The sequence below is a fragment of the Hydra vulgaris genome, chromosome 06, assembly GCF_038396675.1.
Source record: "Hydra vulgaris chromosome 06, alternate assembly HydraT2T_AEP".
Taxonomy (NCBI): Eukaryota; Metazoa; Cnidaria; class Hydrozoa; order Anthoathecata; family Hydridae; genus Hydra; species Hydra vulgaris.
In genome coordinates this window covers 16,092,496-16,117,106 of record NC_088925.1, presented here as the reverse complement: position 1 = coordinate 16,117,106, position 24,611 = coordinate 16,092,496, and the positions used below count along the sequence as shown (strand labels likewise).

General features: G+C 26.3%; 1 protein-coding gene across 14 annotated transcripts in view; it reads left to right on the top strand.

Annotated features, from left to right (window-relative positions):
• The window catches only part of LOC100201649 (prolyl endopeptidase FAP), a 104,805-nt gene that overhangs the window by 54,144 nt on the left and 26,050 nt on the right, over window positions 1–24,611 (top strand). For 9 of the 14 annotated variants that reach the window (XM_065799357.1, XM_065799352.1, XM_065799353.1 and 6 more), the window contains 9 exons: window positions 2,537–2,660; window positions 2,741–2,782; window positions 8,678–8,785; window positions 8,906–8,988; window positions 9,073–9,173; window positions 11,509–11,803; window positions 14,567–14,591; window positions 15,188–15,288; window positions 18,846–18,911. In XM_065799357.1, the coding sequence (XP_065655429.1) occupies window positions 2,537–2,660; window positions 2,741–2,782; window positions 8,678–8,785; window positions 8,906–8,988; window positions 9,073–9,173; window positions 11,509–11,803; window positions 14,567–14,591; window positions 15,188–15,288; window positions 18,846–18,911 (945 nt within the window). Of the gene's footprint in view, window positions 1–2,536; window positions 2,661–2,740; window positions 2,783–8,677; window positions 8,786–8,905; window positions 8,989–9,072; window positions 9,174–11,508; window positions 11,804–14,566; window positions 14,592–15,187; window positions 15,289–15,573; window positions 15,678–18,845; window positions 18,912–24,611 lie in introns of all 14 variants that reach the window. The other 5 variants (XM_065799346.1, XM_065799349.1, XM_065799345.1 and 2 more) reach the window with 1 other exon arrangement.

Here is a 24,611-nt window from a genome sequence, read left to right as displayed (position 1 = left end):
TGATTTTTTGTTGTTGTTCAAACTTTACAGTTTGATTAGCTAAAACCTTTCCGCATGATTTTCATGGCATTTGTTTTCTTGTTTATGACATCATTTATGGTACTAAAAAATAAAAAACTTAAAAGTTAGTATTGTTTTTTTTTTTTTGTAATTGTTTTTCATTTCCAAACTACTAGTAAGGTAATGATATTATAGCTAATGTTAAGTTTGGTCAATTAGTTGATTCAGTTCATTTTTTTCTATTGCTAATAAGTTTTAAACAAAATAAACAATTTCCCTATCAGCTTGCCTATCAAATAAATCAGCGTCAGTTAATAGCTTCTTTTCAGAGATACTTGCGATTCAGTTCTTTTTTTTTTTTTTCACACTGCCAAAAAGTTTTTAAAAACTTGCAATTTAAGCACAAAAAAATAAATAAATAATAAAATTCACTTAACATGCAGAGGTAGTTTAAGTGAGTAAATTATACATACATAGAAAGTCTTTTTAAAATTTTTACCATTACTGAAAGTTTTTACATTTCTGCATTTTACCTGTGTCCTTAAATTTCTAATAAATTTATTAACATTACTTGAAAATTACAATTTATATAATTATTTTTTTTTGTATATTGTTTTTTAAATGTGCAGCTAAATTGTTTTTTAACTTGAAAGAGGCTGTCCATCCTGCCACACTCAATGAGGTTAGGACTTACCGACTTTTTTCAATGTTAAGTTTGTCACACTTGGGACAAACTTAATATTGCAAGAGTGAGAACAGATAGTAGCAAATGTGCAGCAACTATGAAAATAAGCTTCAGTTTACCTTCAAGTACAAGAGCTTACAGTTTTGATTTTTGTAAGTATTGACAAAACTGGAGTGTAGTATTGATTTTTAGTTTTTCTTTGTGCAATTTATTTTTTTGGTTTTTTTTTTAAGTGCTTATTTCAAAGTATTGGTTATGCTCAGTTTTTATCTCTTTATATTAATCTATAAATTAATCTTATATTTTAATCTAATCTTATTTTATGAGCAATCACTACTAATATTTACTAGCTATTTTACAGGCACCACTAACTTTTCACAGGCACTACTAACTTTTTTCTTTTAAACAGTTGTTGATCAAGGTTTTTTTTGTAAAGAAATTGATTTTACATTCCATTATTAATTCATTATGCATATGTATTCAGTCTTATATTGTATAAATTTAAATATATGTCTTTCATTGTTTAATTGGATTTAAAGTGGCTATTAATGGCTTAAACATTTTCATATTGTTATTCTAAGATTTTTAAATGCAGTAATTTCCTCTAAATCAAAAATTAAAACATTAATTTCCAAAGCAAAGTGGTAACATACCATCTTAATAATAAAAATACTATCAAAGTAAATAATAAAAAAATTAATGGTTTCAATAGAAAATTGTGAAAGGTATTGAAGATACAAGGTTATGAATGTTAGGTTTCAAAGGATGGTCTGAATAAGGATGACAGAGGTTACATCACAACCTGGTTTTGAAAACTATTTTTTTTTTTTGCATTAGGAAACTAATGTGTTGATTCAATTTTCTTTTGACAATGATTGATAATGATGATTGATAACGATGGTATCTGTAGTCTTTAAAAATATTGTAAAAAATCATTTACTAATAAAAAAATAAATCCATAAAGAAGATTTTAATTTAATGTTTAATTTAAAGTAATTCTATTCCTTTTTTTACTTACTTTGTTAGATGAAAAAAAACGTTGTTTGTTATTTATAGCTACAGTAAATAACAAATATTCATATTCAGGCAAAAGATATGTATTTCTAGTAAAAACATAAGTTTTTCGGACTCACAGTTAACTGTAATTTTTGTTTTTTAAGGAATTACTGTAGTAAGTATGCCTATTTTTTTTCAAGACATAGTTCAAAATTAGAACATTAAGTAACATTTTTTAATATTTACAGTTTTGCAGATAATTTAATATGAAAATATTACAAAATTATTATTTCAATGTTTATGTTTAAGAGCAATTATAAACAATTCTGATAACATTTTTCTTTCTTTTGTTTTGACAACAGTAAAGTAAAAAGTTAAAGTTAAAAATGTTCCAAAGCTCAGTTTTTGATTAACAAATAGTGAGTGTTATTGTTAATAAATAATGAATGTTGTTGTTAACAATTAGTGAATGTAATTTGTTACTTATATTCAAATTAGTACTTTTTGGCTGTTTAAATGTTTACAATTAATCTAGATGTTTACAATCTTCTCCCTTGTTATTTTAAAGAAGAGGGAAATAGAATAAAATATATTCTAGATTTTTTCCAGATGTTTTTTGCAAAATATATTTTGAATTTAAAATATGACCTGGATGGTCACTGGTTATTAGTCTAAGGTTGAAAAAGTTAAATTTTTAAATGAGATTGTACATTACATAGTTTTTTTCATCTACCAAATAGGTTGTAATTTTTAATTCATGTCTGACTGTTTTCACTATTTTATTTTCTGTGACATGTTTTTAGTAACTTTTTAAAAAAAACATTGTGATGAATTTAAAGAACTATTATAATTTAGTGATTACTATTATGCTGTAATGAAATGGAATAAAAATGCAAGACTTTTTGTTCAGTGGATGAATCGTCAACAGACTAATACAATATGTATGTTGTATGAACCTGGTGAAACACAAGGAGTAATTGTAAGTACATCATTAAAAACATCCAGAATGAGTTTTTTTTAAAAATATTTCATCTCTTTTAGACATATTTTTATTTTTAGGTAGAAAAACACAAAGTTATAAATGGATGGGTTGATGATGACGTATGTTCTCTTGATAAATTAGAATTTTATTTTTGATTTTGCCTATAGATAGATGTATTGTGTATTTTTAATATATATTTAAGAGCTTTCATTAAAGTTTTTAGCAAAAAATTTTGTAGTATGAAGTCATATCACCTACATTATAGACAAAAGTGTAGTATTTACATTATACATGAAGACATATTATTTACATTGTATGAAAGTGTAACACTTATAATATATTTCAAAGCATAGCATTTACATTATATATAAAAGCAAAATATTTACATTATTTATGAAAACATTCACATTATATATGTAAGCCTAAAACAAACTATTTATTTGAAAGTTTAAATATTCTTAGAAAATATTCTTAGAAATATTCTTAGAAATGCCTAATGATTGTCATGATTTTAGTATATAAAAAAATATAACATAAAGTTAATATAAAAAAAGGCCATTTTATAACAAAACATATTACATATTTTTGATTTTTAATATTCAAGATACTGTTTTGATTACAAGCTATTGTCTGAGAAATCCAGGCAAAATCTGGAAGTGATGTCGTCAAATTGTCCTCATTTTCAGATATTTTGTAAAAGACAATGAAAGTAAACTACTAGTGAATTTTTTTTTCGAAAATTCCTATTTATTTCAGAGAAATTGGGTCTCAAAATTTGGCCCATTTTAAGAAAATATTTGCGCATGGACTGCAATTGCTACTTTGAGGGGCAATTTTAGCAACATGAATATGACAGACACATTTCTTTTTAACTTTTCTGCTAATCTGGGTAGATTTCTACAGTCAAAGTAAAAATTCAACATGGTTACATTTTTGGTTGTCTAGAAATCAAGGACCGAAACCACAAAATTTGAAATTTTACCCTAATTTTGAGCTCTAATATCTCTTAAGGCCAATACTTGCACACATTTTTTTAGGTGTTTTTGAAAGACACTAAGGCATACATTGATTTTATGGAACAAAAATCATGTGCGTGCAAGGACCTGGAAGAAGTAACCTACCAAAAATCACTTTTTACGTTCATTGCGCTTTGATAGATTACCTATAACAACCATGGCCTTTGGTCTGCCATGAACAGTATAATTTATTTAGTTTCCTTAAACATGCATCTTTCAATATCTGAAAAAAAATCCATGTGCTCAGATAATAAAAAGCCTACAGAAGTCCTAGAAGTAGCCTTATTTCACCAATTTTTTAACTAAAAAATACCCTAGCAACGTTACAGATATGCTTAGCAATGACTACTTTACAGTCTTAATAATTAGTTGTATAATTATAAATTTTAGTTAAGACAATTTTTCCTTGGAACAGTACCAGAGTACTTGATAAAAACTAATTTTTTAACTTTATCAATGAAAGAAAGAACCATTAAACTTCTAGACTTTTTTCCATTTAAAATTGATGGGAAATACAGTTTTCTAAGAATTACAAAAAAATATATCAGAAGTTGTCAATATCATCTTTTGAGAGTGAATAATCACCTCTTTGATTAGTTCTCTCCAGGTGCAGCAGAATATTCCAAACAAGAAACACATATATCATCATCATTGACTTAATAGTTAAAGATAAAGGTAAAGATAAAGTAACGTCTAATCATTGCTGCTTCCTAAATATTCCTTGAAATTAGTTAATATGGTTAATAAACCAATAATTTTGTAATATATCTCAAAACATAAAAATACAATATTTTAGTGTTATAACTTCTTACATTTTGAATTATTGCAGAATACCAATTCATACACTATGGAACAACAATCCAATCACCCATTTGAAAATCAGCTGCTAAATCTTTTCCAATCAACTGAATATTGTCATTTAAATCATCTTCTTCATTTTCAGGTGTATCTCTCACATCATCAGTTTCATCAATCACATTATCAGTTAAGTTAACCTCTTCACAAAAAGAGGTTGCCAACCTTCCTGTTCTTTCTTCTTTACTCCATCAAAAAAATTACACTTGAAGGATAAAGGAAATTGCTTAATATTTATCTCAAGTCCCAAGAAAAGAAAAAAGTCACATTTTTTATCATATATACTTTGGTTATTTGTAAATATACAAGTTAATTTACTTGCCTACAGAATAATGATCAACTTTGTAGAGTTGTTACATATTCAATTGGCTTTAACATTTTCCTCAGCTGCTGATGAACTTGCTCTGGATTCATTTTCTTCCCACATTCTTCTCCAGTATCATAAAATGATTCAGCACAACCAATTTGTGTACAAAACTTAAAAGTGTTAACACTTCTATCAACACATTTTTTTTTTGGAAACTGATAGTGCGGTATAACTTTTGCAAGTTGAACTATAGGGCTTAACAATTTGAACTGAAGAATGGAATGTCACATTAGTATAGTTCCATTTTTTACCTTTACCTATTCGGAAGTATCTCCACATTATCATGTCACATGGAAAAGATCAATGTGACAGAGAGTCAGCTCCTGCTGACTCTCTGTCACATCTTTTCCATGTGACAGGTCATTGTGATCATACCTTTTAAGAAAGAATTGTTTTGCTTTGCAAACTTTGTAAAGGGCTTCTAAGTAGAAGTTGCCATGATAAGATATGCATTATCTAACTTAGCATAAAGGTTTTTTAAACAAGGAAAATCATTTCTAACTTTGGCCAAAATAACATCAGCAAGACTGAGAACATCAACAAGGCTTTGCTGACATCTATAGACAGCAATGAAATAGAATTTTTTTTTTTTTCATTTGACCATTTTTATGGAAGAAGACATCAACATGTAGAGTCATTCTTTTTTTCCCAAAATAATCCTTTTGGCTTTCACGGAATTTAGCTAGTAAAATTTTCTGACAAAAATCTTTCAGCCAAAAATTATTTTGGCCATTTTTTGTTGTGCATCACAGTATTTGTATATGTATTTGATGCTTCATATAGGCTTCAGCATCTTTTGTAGCCACATTTAAAGCATATAGAAGATCTTCATCTTCTATATGCTTTAACTTATGTTCATCTTCTATATACTTTAACTCAACTAACTCATGAACCTGGTTGATTGCTGAAATGTGGTTAGCACAGTCATTACATTGTTCATCGTCAGCAGCTATAGTGGTTTGATTCAAGTCTGGATCTATATCTGAAAGGGCAAAAGAATAAGAGTGCTATGCAAAATGGAATTTTTACTACATTTGGAAGGATAATTACTCTTCAGATACATTTTACCCTTTTCTAGGAACATAGTTATATTTTTATACTTCCATTTTTTAGAAAATGCAATCAAAGTTTGAAACCCATCAATGCTAGCTGCCGTGACATCATCAAGACCAGCCAAAGCTTTCCTTTGAGAAGGTTTTATTCCACAAAGAATTCTCCATAAAGAAGTATCTGACATAGGAAGATAATTAGTTTCTTGGCAAATTTCTTTATAAAAATGTGATTGTATGCTTAACTTCATCATTAAAATGGCATTAACCACTTTTTGTTCCTCTCCATTGTCAAATTTTATTTAATTTACATCATAAGCTACATTCTGCAGCAAACCTGTGGCATTCAGCATGTTTATCTTTTCTTTTTTTGGTATGGAAAATCCTCTGCTTTTTTTTGCAACTTGAGTGCTTTTTCAATTTGATATTTTTTGCAATCAAAGGTTTTCATTAATGTTTCTTTAGTGTACTTGTTATGGTTAATAACTGAAAGCAAAAGAATTTGTCCTAAAGAATCGCCTTCTTAAAACATCTTAACTGGTATAACAAGGTCTTCTGGAGCCAGTTGAGTTGAAGCATCTTCATCCTCATTGTGTGAAACTTGAGAAATTAGTGCCTCTGATTGAACAGGTGCAATTGCTTCAGCAAATATCTTCTCAAGCTACATTTTAAATTTTTCAAATTTCTTTTTAACTTTCTGTTTAATTCCTGGGGTTAAGTCTTCTATTTGGCTTCACTTTATCTGAAAGGACAATGGGCTTGCTCCAAATGCTTCATACAAAGAGCTAGCTGCTTTTTTTGATTCTTTGATAGTTTCATCTGAAATGATTATTATATCTGGAACATATATGTCAAGGAAAGCAAGACTTTATTGGTGTTTGAGCTGGTTTTACCATGTCGATGTTGTTGTCTGTGGAAATACTTTTTAGGTGGCTGAAGTAAAATATGGCTCCAATAGGAAGTGGTGGATTCTTTTCATTATAAGCAGCAAGGGTGTTCAAAAGGATGGATCTAATTTTTGGTGCTCTATTACCAATTTGAAGTTCATGTCCTGGGTATTGGCAACTGTTTGGCTGCTTCTAGTCAATACCCAAAGAAAAACAATGGTACGCATATAATGAGTCAAAGCATGAAAGATAAGCTTGTAATCAGGGTTTATTCATTCCACTGGTTTGTCTGTGGTAGCTATAAAACAGTAATAATGGATTTTTCATCTATGGAGTCGGAAATCCTGTTTCTTTTAATTAAAAAGAAAATAATATTATATTATTTATACCTTTAAAGCTTGTAGATGATTTGTTATGTCAGCAGTCAATTCATTAACTTGAAAGATTCAATCTTTGTTCCAACGCATAAAAGGACCACAAGAAGTCTTCTCTTTATCAAAATATATGCATTTCTTATTAGAACTGACTTTATTCATGCTCTCTGACATATTTTGTTTATTGGTAATTATTTATTGACTAAAATTAAACAAATGCTGTTTTTACTAACAAATTTCAATTTTTCTACTGAAAACTGCTGAAAGAAGTTTATGTTATGTAACTCGAGTAAAGCATGGTATGTAGCAAGTAGTCATTAACACAAATATCACACCGAGTTGGCAGTCATTTCGTTTCCTCAGTATTATCTCGTTCTATCTACAAATGTGATAAATAAAATGTTCTATCTAATATATAAAATAAATACATATATACATGTATATATATATATATATATATATATATATATATATATATATATATATATATATATATATATATATGTATATATATATATATATATATATAAATACTATGTTCTACCTGATATAATATATTATATTAGAAAATTTTTATTTATGTTCATTTTAAGTGCTATATGTATTTTTGTAAAGTGCTCTTGTACAGTTCTGTTATAAAAAAGTATTATATTAAAATTTTTAATTACATTACTAATTATTAAGTCTGTAAAGTAGCCATTGCTAAGCTTATCTATACCATTGCTAGAGTATTTTTTTAGTAAAAATATGGCAATATAAGGCTACTTCTAGGACTTCTGTAGGCTTTTTATCATCTGAGCACATGGATTTTTTTTCAGATATTGGAAGTTGCATGTTTAAGAAAACTAAATAAATTATACTATAGATAATCTGTTAAAGCGCATTAAATGCAAGCAGTGATTTTTGGCAGGTTACTCCTTCCAGGTCCTTGCACGCACATGATTTTTGTTCCATAAAATCAATGTATGCCTTAGTGTCTTCCAAAAACACCTAAAAAAATGTGTGCAAGTATTGGTCTTAAAAGATATTAGAGCTCAAAATTAGGGTAAAATTTCAAATTTTGTGGTTTCGGTCCTTGATTTCTAGACAACCAAAAATGTAACCATGTTGAATTTTTACTTTGACTGTAGAAATCTACCCAGATTAGCAGAAAAGTTAAAAAGAAATGTGTCTGTCATATTCATGTTGCTAAAATTGCCCCTCAAAGCAGCAATTGCAGTCCATGCGCAAATATTTTCTTAACATGGGCCAAATTTTGGGACCCAATTTCTCCGAAATAAATAGGAAATTTTGAAAAAAAATTCACTTGTGGTTTACTTTCATTGTCTTTTACAAAATATCTGAAAATGAGGACAATTTGAAGACATCACTTCCAGAATTTGCTTATTATGCCTAGGTTTCTCAGACAATAGCTCTTAAGTGTTTAAAGTTTTATTTATTTTTTTTCTATTACATTTTGAAAATAGTATGTGAAGCCATACTTCTCCAAAGATGGGTCATATTATCTTACAATGCTTCCAAAAGATGTAGGAAATGAGGGAAAGTATCGTCATATTGCAAAAGTCTTAACACAAGTAAGTTATTTTTGGTACCACTTTTAACTTAACATAAAATAACTTAATCAACATTTACTCATGCAAAATTTTTGTAATGAATTAAGTATTTAAACTTTACATAATGTAAAATTTTTTTAGATTCCTCAAACAATTGAATATTTAACTGATGGTACTTTCACAGTGCAAGATTTAAATTGCTATAATATAGATGAAGAAATTATGTAAAAAAATTTTTTTACTAGAATATATTGTTGTTAACATTGTTATATCAACCTAAAAGTTCTCAATAGTTAATAATTTTTTAGCTACTTTCGAAGTACCGAAAGTTCATCTAGATACAGACATGTGTACAGTTATAATCTTAAAACCAACAAGAAGAACTGTATCACTTGTGGGCTTATTAAAGGTATGTATAAATTGCATGCAGTCAACATAAATAAAAGTCTTCTAAAACAAATCCTACCATTTCCCTGGTAGTACTGTGTTCAACTTGTTTCACTGCCACGTTATGGGTTTGTTGACTTTCGAAAGTGTTTAGAGAGGGTCATAACAACAATTTGAAAAAAAAAGTTGTCTTTATGACTTTATTGACTCTCTTGGCTTTAGAGAGGATTTATAAACAATATTTTTACCATTTATAAATACCATATTTTACCACATTTAAATAAATGTCATATTTTATATGATGATATTAGTATTAATGTTAATAATATTAAAAATTTTAATAATACTGATAATAATATTATTATTTTTATGATAATAATAATACTATTATTATTATTATTATTATTATTATTATTATTGTTTATTATTATCATTATTATAATTGTTATTATGTTTAATAATATTATTATTATTATTATTTGATATACTATGGTTAATAATAATATTATTATTATTATGTTGTTTAATAAATAATTTTTTCTCAGTTAGTTTATACAAAGTTCATGTAATTTTTAAGTTTTTCTACCTAATAATTTTTCTAATAAGTTGTTCTAACTAATAATTTTTCTTTATTTTGAAAATTGGAGATAAATTCTTAGAAGTTAAGTTTGATACTATTGTGTATCAAAATGTGTTATTGTAAACTTTTTAAACCAGTCAAAAAACAACAAAAAGTGATTTAAAAATAAAAAAAATGAATTATCATATTAATGAAGTAAACAAGAAATACGTAGACAATGTGAAAACTGGCATATTTTCACTTAAAAATTTTGTTTATCACTTAAAATGCTGCGATAACCAAAATACCAAAATAATACTGGCATTTCTGTGCTAATATCATTCAATAGGCAATGTTTTAAATATTTGTTAAAATAGATAAACACCAAAAAAAAATCAAATAATTGTGTTTAAATGGCAAAGTACAAGTGCCAATGATTCAATCACAAGTTTTTTTTATCAATTTATAAACTGAAGCAGCATCTGTACAATGGTATTTAGTAGTTTTTATAATTTATACTTTTTAAAGTTGTTATCCAGTGAAGTCAAGCTTACATTTTTTAAGTCTATTATACTGTTTTTGCGCTGTCAGTTTACTTCAACCTTACACATCATTTGACAATTTCAGAATCTTGTCTTTGACTTATTTTAAGTATATATATATATATATATATATATATATATATATATATATATATATATATATATATATATATATATATATATTTGTGTGTGTTAGTGTGTTAGATTCAAAACACTCCTTAAAAACATGCTCTTAAGTTAATTACATTTGTTTGTTATAGTTCTTTAAAAAAATTTTTTTGAATAGAAGTAGCTGAACCTTTTTTTCAATGCAGATAAGCACTACCTAATAGGTAACATGTGTTATATATCCTTCCAATTTCAGCAAAAATGTTTGTAATATTGGTGAAATCTAAACATTAGTAAGTGCAAAAATTTTAATTGCAAGTTTTGATAAGTATGAAAATAGCCAATTATTTATGACTTAAAGTTGTTTAAATGACTCGTTGTTGGTAATAAGTTTTTATTAAATGTTAAAATTAGTATTTTTAAAAATTAATTTAGGTTTTTTGATGATAGTTACTATAAGATAAGTTAGGAGTTACTAGAAAATAAGTTGGGAGTTACTAGTAACCAAGTTGAGAAAGACTAGTAACCAAGTTGAGAGTTTTTTGTTTAAGTTGAGAGTTACTAGAAAGTAAAGGGGAAGACTTTATAAATTGTAAATTTTTATCTCAGGAAAACATGATAATGGGAGAAAAAACATTGATGTTTAAGAATAGATGAACAAATGTTTTTTTCATGAAAGTTGTTGATTCAGATAAGATTGTTTTTTGGTAGGTTAAACAAGAGATAATAGCTTGTTTGAGCAGTGACCATAGTAGAAAAGAGAAAGAAATATAACCTTGCAACAATAGAACAGAGGCTCCATCTTGGGAACTAGAGAAGATCCAATTACATTTGGATCTTTCGAAATATTAGAAAGAGCGCAATCTTAGTAAATGCTAGCTTTGTTATTCCATTTAATTTTTTAATTATAAATTTTTACACCCTCGATAATCTAAAAGTTCATGATTCATCATCATTTAATTAGCCCCGGTTACAACTTGGCCCTGCTTTTGTCTAACTCGACCCCAATCAAGCTTAAGTCAGTTTCTAATTATTACATGAATAATAAGTTGTTCACTTTACACAATGCATACAAAGTACAAAATTACAAGATGGCTTTTTAGTTTTGTTAAGAGGTTTTTAATTATTTTTTTAATTTTTACTTTCAGATAAAGAAACTGGAGCTAATTGTACCTATTATTATCCTCAGTTCAGCAAAGAATGTTCATGGGTAACTTTAATGTGCCAGGGTCCATTTGTACCTTCTACTATAATGTACAATATAAAATCAAAATATCAAATTCTTCTTTCTAATAATATCAATACAAGAAATGCTTTAAAAGAAAAAGATATGCCAACAGTTCATTATTACACTATTAATTCTGATGGATATGATATTCCTGTGCGAGAAACTCGTCCTTATGATTTTGATCCAAAAAGAAAGTATGCTGTTTTATTTGACGTGTAAGTGAACTTATTTTAAACTTTTTTTTTATGAATTATAAATTTTTAGATTTAACTTATAAGTTTCAGATTCAAATTTTGTTTATTTTTAGATCATTAAATTTGAATCTAATCTATAATGACAAAATACTTGAAAAACTAAAACTCTGAAAGAAAATTATTTGAAACTAATTTTATAAAATTTTATTTTAATGTTTGGAATAAATAATTTTTAAATTTTGATCTTTTCTTGTATTTTTATAATGCACAAAAAGCAACCTAAAGTTATCCGCCCCAAATATGGTAACAACATTCCATACAAGCACGGATATGAGTTTTATAGAGATAAAAAATAGAATCTAGAGAAAAAAGTGGCGAGCAGGATAAAGATATGCAACCTTAGCAGATGCAAACTTTGCAATGGATTTGGTATATGGCATCCAAGAAAGATCGGTCGTAAGAGATAATCCTCGAAGATGAAAAATAGATGACTTATCAAGTACATTACCGTTCATAAATATAGGAAGATCTAAATTATTGCGCTAACGATTGGCTGAAAAAAAAAAGTTTTATCTGAAATAAAGTTCACCAGCCACTGAGACCCCAATGCTGAAGCAGAAGTGATATCCTTTTCAAGCTCAAATGCCCCTCCAAGCAATCGTAGAGTGTTGATTTCTTATCAAGACAAGAATAAATGGTAGTAAGAATAAATGGTAGATGTGAGAAAATCTGGAAGAAGGTTAATGTAAATTAAAAAAAGTATAGGACCAAGGATAGAACCTCAAGGAACCCCTGAAGTTACAGGATATGAAGAAAGTGCTGTCCATCAAGGGTAGCTTTTATACTACAACTGGAAAGGAAGGATTCAATAATCTTAAAGATGTTACCTAATATATTGTAAGAAGAAAGCTTATGGAGAAGACCAGCATGTCAAACTTTATCAAAAGCTTTTGAAATGTCATAAACGATGGCCTTAATCTCTCCACCTCTATCTAATGTGCGATAAAACCTATCTGTTATTACTGTTAGCAAATCAGCTGTAGAACGAGAAGATCGAAATCCATATTGATGGTCAGAAAGTAAGTTATTAGATTCAAGATGAGAAATTAAGTGTTTGTTAATTAAAGATTCAAAAACCTTGCTTATGATAGGAAGAAGACTAATGGGACAGTAGTCAACAGATTTTGTACTCATTTTAGTATAAAGAGTATTATTCATGTGTTTTGTAATGTTAACAAGAGATATTTGGTGTATATTCAATATCCAATAGTATCCAATTATATTAGCCAATGCTAGCTACGCGGTTTTGCTCTATCCCTGACAATATATAAATCAACCCTCGGAATTAGGGTTGGCATTTGGCAATGCTGACCTAACAGCCGACCTAAAAGTGTTTGAGATCAGCAAAAAATTGTCGACCTCGATTCTATGTCTTATAATAAGACCTTTGTATCAATTTTTTTTTTGCCGACCTGGTGCCTACCGCAAAAAGATTGAGGTCGGCAAATTATTGCCGACCTCATTTTTCCTAGTTCTAAGGGTTGTATATATATATATATATATATATATATATATATATATATATATATATATATATATATATATATATATATATATATATATATATATATACGCACACACACACACACATACACACACACTCACACACACACACACATACACACACACACACACAGTACTGTGCAAAAGAAAGTAGCAACTAAGAAATTTTTAAAAAAATGTACATTTAAATAAATATAAGTAATATTGAGTTTTTATTATATAGAACTGAGATATTGTTTTAAATAAAGCTATATTTATTTATTTTAGTTAATGATTTTGTTAATAATATAAGTTCAGTACTAATAAAATGCCAAAGATATCAATAAATGACAGAAATCGCATCATTGTTTTACATTAAGACGGATATAGTCAAGTTAAAATAGCCAAATGTTTAAATTGTTTGTGAGCCTCAGTTCAAAAAATAGTTAAAAAATATAATGAAACTGGTGATGAACAGTTTTTAAAAATAACAGTGCAACGAAATTGCAAGAAAGTAAGCGCAGAACTTGTTTAAGATCTTAAAAGCTAGTGAAACTTTAGTACTTGCATCTACTGTGCGATGATCTTCAATAAACTCAGGTGAAAAATATGAAAGTTTTACATAATCATACTCTGCCTTCTGGACGACAACTGATCGGGGATTATTTTATCCTACAACAGGATAAGGATCCCAAAAATACTTGCAAGTTAGTTAAAAATTATTTGTCCAATCTGGAAAAGGAGGGGTGCTTCAAACCATGCCTTGGCCTCCTCAGAGCCCTGATTTAAATATAACCGAACATGTTTGGGACTACTTAGAAAGAAAGTAGATGGAAAAGTTGCCAAAGAATGAAAATGAGCTTTGGAATGTTAAAAGAAGAATGGTATAATATCTGTATTTTATACAGATTTTCAATAAATACATTTATTGAAAATCTGTATAAAAGTATAAATAAAAGACTCCAAGATGTTATTGTAAATAAAGGTGGTCACACTAAATAATTATTAAGTCTCTATGGATAGTTATAAATTTAAATGTTTTTAATAAAACTTGTATTATATTACACAATTTAATAAAAAATATGTTTGTACCTATATTTTTGTTTTAATTTCATTTTGTTTAACAGTTTATCTTGAATATGATAAAATTCTCTTAGGTAGTACTTTCTTTTGCATAGTACTGTATATCTGTGTGTGCGTGTGCTGTGTATGTGTGTATGTATATATTGTATATTTTTTTAGATATGGTGGTCCAAACACCCAAAAAGTAAGTTTTTTTTTTAATAATGATTGACATTAATTGATGACACAAACTAATTGTTTTATTTATTTTTAAAATAAATTTTAACCAATTAACTTTTATTGAATCCTAGCAACGAAAACAGTACCTTTAAAACTAAATGAATTATTTAGTTAAACATAGGACTGTATTTAAATGTATTTAATATTGAATTACAAAAAGCTTTATTTATTATTATTACAGTTGTATTTATTTATATAAATTTTATCATAAATTAAATAACTTTATACAATATATAATTTCTTTTTTTTTTTTTTTAAACTGCATTTAAATTGTATTTTTGTATTTAAATCTAAGTGGGGTATAAAGTTTGTTTTGCTGTTGCAAGAAAATGTTTAATTATTTCTGAAATACATATGACAACCCTTATATTATATTATAATTAGTATCAAATTGTTTATTCTACAGTATTTTTTAAAAGTTAACTTTTTCTCTAAAATTATAAAGTCAAAATATATGTATAAACTAAATATGGTTTTAACACTCTTATTTGTAAAAAAAATTATTTTCAAAAACTGTTCTTCATGGAAGTATTTTAAATTTCTATTTTTTAATTTATATAGGTTGATGATATGTTTACTATAGAATTTTCAACTATATTTCCCTCTTACAATATAATTTTGGTGAATTTTGATGCCAGAGGATCAGGATATAGAGGATATAAGTATGCTGAGTTTAAGTTTCATTTGTAATACATATTTCAAAAATTATAGAATGATTGTAATAATTAAACAGTTTTAACTTAATGAATGTAACAACAACTTAATTAATGGAACTTATTATAGATATCAGGAAACAAAATGTATTGCAAAATATTATGATTACAACACTGTTGAAAAATTTTGTTAAAAAACTGTTGACAATATTCAATAATTTTGGAAATAAAAAAGTATTATAAATGAAACTTTTTTAGTTTTTCTTTATAAAATAAATTTTATGACTATTTTAGGTATTGGATATGTTTCAGTTACATTTTGATGAATACTTAAATTCAAATTATGATATCATAACAGTTGCATTTGATGCAAGAGGTTCTGGGTACTATGGTTACAAGTAAGTAAACAATAATTCAAAATAGCTTTTTCAACTACTTTAAATTTTTTTATAAACATTAAAAGTTTAAATTTTTGGTGTATAATTTCTTTAAAATTGTTTAATCAAGTTAAAGAAAAGATAAACAAAATTATATTATTAAATTAAATATTAAATAAAATTAAAAGCAATTAATTTAATATGTAGTGAGATAAAAGTCATAACATAAAAGCGACATTTCTATCATGAATTCATAATATTAAACCTAAGATATTTAAAAAGTTAAGTTTCATAAAAAGCTTAAATTCAAATTTAATAAATTAAAAAAAATACTTAAAGCGCATTTAAAAATGGTTGCTACTCACTCTATATATATACCAAATATAAAATTTTACCAAATATAAAATATATATCATATTAATTAGTTTTTTAACATTTGTTGCATTTATAAAAGATGCATTAACATTAATCGTTTTAAGTGTGATAAATATATTTTAAAAGAAGCCTAAATTTTAGTTTTTTGCATTTCAGAAAGAAAAAAAATTTAAGAATGTTTAGAATTTCTTCAGTTAATTAAACTTTTTGTTTTTTTATTAAATATTTTGTTAATGTTTAAAATGTAAATCGATATTTTTGTAAATATTTTAACAAGAAAGTGTGTAAAAGTTATTTAACTTAAAAATAGCTTTAAATTAAAAGTATTGAAAAAGCTTTTTTGATATATTGTTTCCAGACTCCTTGTTACTATTTAATTTCAACAGATTACTTTTTGCTTTATTTTATACTTCCACCAAACTCCAAATTATATTTCATATTTTTAGTTTGTAATGAATTTTTTAATTTTTTCTGGTAGCTTTTAAACTATTAAATTTCTTTTTTGCTTTTATACTATTGATAATTATTAATTTTATTCATAAAAAACAAATTGGGCATGCAAAAAAATAAAAAAATGATATATATGTTTTAATACAAGAATATAATGTCTAGTTAAGACAGGGTACCAGGTTGCTAGTTGTCTAAGTAAACCTGAAAAAGTTCTATATTTTGATAGTACTCAGAATGCACAAACATGGTATTTAGTCCTGGAACCTTTTTTCATTTTTTTTTTATTACTTATCCTTAAACAAACTGTTATTTTTAAATGGCTCAAAAAATAACAAAAAATTATTCTTTTTGAGTAACATATTTGTACTTCATATTTGAAGAAAAAAAGTTGCATTTGGTGCTGAGCATATATTGGTATTCCAAGCATATTTGAATTTTTTTTATATTCTCATGCATCTATTAAGAAGCATAAAATATACAAGATCATATATAGCAGCAGATTTAATCTTTACTTGTGGGTTGTTGTTTTTTAACTTTTATTCAAGTTTTTTGCTTTTTTTTTTTAATATATTTATTTTTTACTGTTATTTGTTAACTTTGAAAAATTTGAGCAAATTGATTGGTTATGCACTTTATATCCCATAAAGTTTCAGCTTTTTTTACACGTTATTTTTAGATTTTATAAAAAAGTCATCTTTTTGCATGATGTATCATTTTTGCAAAAAATGATATGCTTCCAATAACTTGCAATAACATTTTTTTTATTTATACAAAGTTATAAACTACAAATTAAAAAAGTCTACTATAGACAACCTTCAAACTTTATTTCTCATCACAAGTTCAGAAATTGTTGATCTTTATGTTTGCAATGTCACAATTTTTTTTAAGTATCTTAAATTTAGATAAAATGTTCAAACCCATGTTCTTTGACACTATAACAACGACAAAATTTGCAAAGCAAAACAAAATATGGTTAATTATGCAGTTAACCATACTTTGATGTTGACCAGCTTTTCTTTAAAGTCATTGCATTGTCAATTTTGTTTTATTGTATTACCAAAGTATAAAATGTAAAATTCTTCAATAGTGAACAAATGGAGTGTGGAGTCAGGAACTTGGATTTATGTTCTGGTGTTGTACAAGCTAGATGCATCAACAGTTTTTCTGACACAGTTTTTTTGCAAAAAAGCAATAGTTTAGAATATGGGCAGTTTGCACATCGTTCATTAGAAGGAATAAATTCCCATAAGAGGGATAAAACAAAAATATTTTGTGCAGTTTTTAATCTTTTTAAGATTAATTAGTTAAAATAGATGAGTGATGTATTTTAATGAATCTGCTTTTTTTTGCTAATTCCAAGGATGCACCTTTAGCAGAAAAAGAAAATAGGTTAGCTAAAACCTCAAACAATTTGTCTTGTTTTCTTATATATAAATTAAGAGAATCAAAGGTTTTTCATTATTGTGCATTATTGTATTACAGTGTTTCTATGCAACTTGGTTGCTAGGAGTTGGTAGTTATGTTGTTTTTAAAAACTTTATTGTGGGGTTAAACATGGTTAAATTGACAGAACATCCAGAATCACTATGCAAAAACAGGTGTTTTTATATAGCGATTCAAAAAATTAAGAGCTACACAACTCTGCAGATAATCATCTGAACAAGTTTGTGCAATTATTTCAGTTCCATTTCAAACATCGTTGGTGACATTTACATTAAATAGTTTGGAAAACATGTTAAATAAATAGGTTATATAAAAACCAAACATTTAAAAAGAAACTGCAATAATATATAGCTTAACAAAAATTGAGGTAGGGAAATCAAATAACTAACTAAAAGTAAATCAATTTGAAATAGATACTCTTCATTTGTAAGTCAGCAGAGAAATAAAAATTGCAACAAATATCTCCATTTAAATATTCTGGAGTGTAGAATGCTTCATCTTTACTAGAAAGCTTTGATACTAAAGTTATTTTGCTTTGATTATCAAATGGCTTAGAGATTGAACACTAATGATGCAAAACAACAATATGATATGTTTGTTGGTGCAGAATGTATCCAAGAAAAAAGTTTGATACTTGTAATGAATTAACTAAATATTTAAATAATTAATGATCTTAAAGTTACAAATTTTTTAAAAATTAGTTGTGTTTTCATGCCTAGGGACGTTTAATTTAGAAATAAAAAACAATAAAATGAAATTTATGCAATATAATTAAATCATAATTTTAAATTTTTATAGATTTTTTTAATAACTATGGTACTTTAGTATTGTACATGCAAGAAAGTTACAAATAAACTTTTAAGAAAAAATTAAAGTAATGGTTTTTATTTATTTTTGTTTTTTTATAACTATTGTTTCTAGGTTTTTACATGCTGTTTATAAAAGACTCGGTTATTACGAAACAATTGATGCTGTAAATGTTGCAAAGTAAGTAATGAATCTAAATGCAATATTATATAAAGGAGATTTTATTAAAAGTCAAACGTTGATTTCTGTCTTCCTGATTTTAGCGACAATTAGAAATGAAAATTGTTGGCTTATCATTAAAAGTTTTTTAAAAATTTAATCAGACTCAATTGTTGAAAAACTTTCAATGTATAGCCAACTTTTGATTGTGAAATGTTCATTTATATTTAAATTGTTGAAATTTAGTTTGTCCAATAGATATTTATGCAGTTCTGATAATTTTTTGTGCGTGCATAGTTTTCAGGTAAGAAGAAAATGCATAATGATTATATATATATATATATATATATATATATATATATATATATATATATATATATATATATATATATATATATATATATACACACACACACTGGATTTTTAGATGTTTGAGTTTTGACACTTACAGGCATTGTGCAAACTCCAAACTTTTGTATGTTTATGCTTATATCAAAAAAAAAATGTTTTGCAAAAAATTGGGTTGATTGAAGCTTGGGATCAAGTTTATAAAATATTTTCTTTACTATTTTTATCTAAATTTATATTCAACAACAAATTTCAAATTTCTTTTCAAAAACTTTATATGGTCGAGGGGGCTGTAAACATTGCAGGGTCATAAAAACTGAAAACTATGAGATTATTGCATGAAACTTGAAATTTGTTGATGAATATAAATTTAGATAAAAATAGTAAAGAAAATATTTTATAAACTTGTTGCTCCCACGTTAAGGGATGGGTGGGCCCAAAAATTAGGGTTTTTTGGTTCCCAAGCTCCAATCACCTTAATTCTTTGCAAAACATTCTTTTTTGATATAAGCATGAACATACAAAAGTTTGGAGTTTGCACAATGCCTGTAAGTGTCAAAACTCAAACATCTAAAAATCCAGTGTACACCATTGATATATATATACATATATATATATATATATATATATATATATATATATATATATATATATATATATATATATATATATATATATATATATATATATATATATATATATATATATGGGCAATTCCACACAAATGACAGTCGTAACATTTGACACTTTTTTAGCCATTAAAGTTTAACCAAGAATGGTATTTATATGAAAATTTCCAGAAATGTTAAATACTATTACAGGCCTTGTTAAGAAGCGTTACGCAGCTCGCATTTTGCTTGCGAAAAGGCGATTTGCCTACGCGTTCAGCAGTTTTGCGCTACGCAAAAACTTATATCTTTTAGAATATTTAAATTATCTTTTGATTATCGTTAACGTGACGTTTATTCAGAAGAAATAAAGTCGTAAATAAAAGCATTTAACCGCAATTGTAAACTAATAGATTTTTTTGTTAAAGAAAAAGTTTGTTTCATAATTTTTTCTTTGTTATTAAAGATTAGTTAAAAAAAATAAAGTGTTTTAAGTTTTATCTTAAGGAATTAAATATATAAATTCCTTTTAAATATAAAAATTATTTTTAGTCATAATAGTTTAAAAAATGCACAATTTATTTTGATGTAAATATTTTATTAATAAGATATTTTGTTTATTGTTAATTCAATAACGTAAAGTTTTAATGACGTTCATTTAATTTATGAAAATAAATTATGATCAAGAATATGTTATCGGTAACTGATAAATAACAAAAAAAAACTGTATTGTTTAAAAACATTATTAAAAAGAGTTCACAAATTAAATAAGAAAAAATTTATTAACAGTTTTTTTTTGTTTTTTTGTTTTGTTTTTTTGTTTGTTTTTTTTGTTATGTATTTTTTGTTCCATAGTATACATTTTCGTGATTACATAATAAAGATTCGTTAAGATTGAATATACATATAAATTAAAAAAAAAAAAATCACAAACATAAATAATAAACAAACTTCTGTAATACGAACTGTAAGAAGAACGCGGGAAACTTGCAGAAGACCAAAAGGTCTTATCATCAAGAACCGCTTTACATTGTCATACATATATATAGAGTTGCAAAAAAAAAACGTTTTTTTTTAATTGTGTTTTTTTTTGCAAAAAAAAAACGTTTTTTTTGTGTTTTTTATAGTTTTTTTTGTTTTTTTAGATTAAAAAAAATTATTTACTTTTATTTAATTTCTATTTTTATTATAATTGTAATTACAATATATAATAGTAACATGATATATGATAAATATATAGTACATCACTTGAAAAATTTATTTTTAATTAACAAAAGACTCTGTATTCTGGCTTTCTTGTTCATTAAGGTCTTCTATTGTAAAGTCGAATCCGTATTCTTCAGAGTCACTTGATACCTCTGACTCTAAACTCTGTGAAGTACCATTGTCCAGAAAAAATTCTTGGCTTTGACTTGTTGATGATTCTGCATTACATTTTAGATTTTTGAGTTGTAAATTATGTGATATAAATACTAATTTTGAAGCTCTGTCATTTGTTAATCTATTCCGTTTTTGATTGTGGATCCAAAGATTGTCTACTAAATGATCTTTCGACTGCAGCACTTGTTGGTGGAAGTAATAAAGTTTTACTTGCAATATTTGATATTATTGGAGCACAAGAACAACATATTCCCTTCCACCAACTTACAGGAGATGAATGTTTTACTGAAGCCCATATAAAAGGTTTTGCAAAAAGTCCTTTGTTTGATTTGTAATCAGCTATTTCACCCAAAATTTTGTCATCACATTCTTTAATAGAAGAATCCATTTTTCCTAATTTATGTAGCGTTTCAATGGCATCAATCTAAAGAAGATGTTTTAAATAAGGCATCTTAATTCATTTTAAATATAATTTCCTTTTTTTTCAATTAATTTAAATGAGGATTAAATTCTGAAAATACTCACCATTTCATCTCCAGAGATATGACATCCTTTATAACATGGATCCACTAAATTTGCAGCAAGATGAATGTTTCGAATGTGAAATTTCCTTCTTTTGGCAATTATTTCCATCATACCATTTTCCTCGCTTTTTAGAATTCGACTGCAAAGGATATTGTCCTGAAAAGACTTTTCTAAATCTGAAAATGTTTTTGCAACAATGGAGAGACTTAATTTATCTCCTTCAACTGCTGCAATGGCTATGGCTATTGGTTTTAATAACTTGATAAACCCATCCACTTTATCCCAGAACACTTCTGACAACAATAGGTTTTGAATAGGCTTAGCAAGAGATTTTGCTTCATCGTCAATAGCTAATAGCCCGTAGTGCTAATCTGTTGTTATGAAGACTTTCCATACAATGTATAATTGAAGCCCATCTGAAGAATATATTTATTTATAATTAAATATTTATTTGCCTAATGTTATTTTCATACTAAGTATTATGATTTATAATGTAATATAAATTTTTTAAAAATTCATAATAATACTTTTTATGTTTTATTTTTTATGTTTTTATGTTTAATTTTATTATAAAATTAATTTTTAATAAACCTAGTTGTTACTGGAAGCTTTAGTGATTGTTGAATGATTTTTCCTGATTTCTGCTGATGTTGTTTTAACAAAGCTGATAAAATTTGAGAGTTCTTTATCCCTTTTACCACCATTGTGCAATTTCTTTGGGAATCTGCTATTGATTTCAAGTTACTCGTATCAGTAAAAATTAAATTTAAGGTATGTGCCAGGCATCCATAAGGATATATGTGAGGAAATTCAGTAACTATTAGTTGCCATGCTTTTTTCATATTGGCTGCATTATCAGTACAAACACCAAGAACTTTCATAGGTCCAACATCGCATATTATTTTTTTAACTATATTTGCCATATATTCGCCAGTATGACTTTGCGCCTAGATAAAGAGTTATACGTTTAATAATTATAATAAACTATAAAAATTTAAATATTTTTGAAAAACTTTACAACTTTGGAGAATATAAAATAAATCTTGCTATCTGACAATTCTGAAGACATGATATCTAAAATTAATCTAAAAAGACTACCTGTTTCTATGCTGGTCCAAAACATAGGTTGAGGTACCGTTACAACAAAATTAATGATTCCTTCATTCCTGTAAATAGTAAAATCTATCTTTATTACTGATTTTTATTATTTATGAATTATACACATGAAGTTAGAATGCACCTAAATTATATATGTGTAGCTTACATTGTTACATAATTTTCTTATATAACGTTTAAAAGTATCTAGGTATTGGATACTCCTATACTAGTGCACAAATCAGAACGTAGATAAATAGTCCTACTATTTTAAATCATATTTTCCTTGCCTGATATTGCTCCACCCATCACACAAAATTGCTACACTTAGAGAAACAGTTCCCACAAGTTCTTTAACGGTAGTTGAGGTTTCATTATAAACCCTTTCAAGTAGGGAATTAGACAACATATCACGGTTAGGTAATTTAAATGCAGGTCTCAATTTTGCAAAGCTGTCTATCCATAGTTTATTTTCAAAAACTCTTAATGAGCACCCAGTACCATAGACAGCGCGTGCTAAATCCATTTGCGATTCATCCTGTAAAAACATGAAATTTACAAAAATTATTATTACAAAAATTACTTATGTACTAAATAAAGTTTGCTAAATATTTGAAAGTATTAAATATTCTAAATATAATTCTTACTATTTGTTCATTAGTCATTTTGTCCGAGAAAATGTAGGATGCAATTTTATTTTTCTGAGGTGTGAATGGAACTCTTGTTGAAGAATGCAATCGTTTCAAGGGAGGCTTATCTGAATTGGTTTTATTTGGCTTACAGTCTCCAAACTTAGGGGTTGTAGACCTATTTTGTTTTCCACAACAGCTTGTGGTTCGAAAGAAGGACTCAATTGGAATTTGCAATATAGCAGATGATAAACATATTTTTTCCTTTTTTTCCATACATTGAATAGGTAAGTTTTCCGGAATATCTTCTTCCATCATTAGTTCAGTTTGAACTTTCTTTTGTTTAAAAGGCATATCGTTCAAATATTTGTTTTTTATTTGATCTCCACATTTCATACATTTTGCAATGTGCTCGGTCATTCGAGTGCCATTTTTTGATAGCTTTAAGCTGCAAAATTTGCATATAACTTGTTGAATTTTAGAACCTCCAGATTCTAAAGGTGCCTCATTGAACAATGTAGCTACAAAACATTTCTTTTTGCCTGGCATTTTTTTTTTAGATTTCTTTTTTTTTTAAAATAAATATAAACAATATTTTTAAAATTGTTTAGTATTAAGTTTTTTTCATTAGTTATACAATTAGTTATTGTGTTATTTTTATTTACTTGAATACTTTTTGAATAAATAAAATTTTAGCTATCTAATTGCAATTTGAATAAACATTTGAAAAAAATGATTTAAATTTTCTAAACTCAAATGAATCCAAGATAAAAAAACTTATAAAAAACAAAATTAAATCTTCAAAATAAACCAAACTATTTCAATTTTAAATTCCAATAATTAAAACTAGTTAAAATTTCAATTTTAAACTCTGTTTAAAATTGAAATATATAAAATAAAGAAATAAACTATTAAAATTTTACAAAAGTAATAAACAAAAGTAAATAAAACATTAAAGTAAATTTTATATAACTGTTGGTTCATTTTTGTATTTTGCAATGCAGTGATATTTCATTCATTTTTATGAATGAAATAACACTGCTGAAATAACATTTTTATTTCATTCATTCAGTAGTGTTATACTTACAATTAACTAGTGGCTACTAGTATAGTTTTTTTGAGATATATTAAAAAAA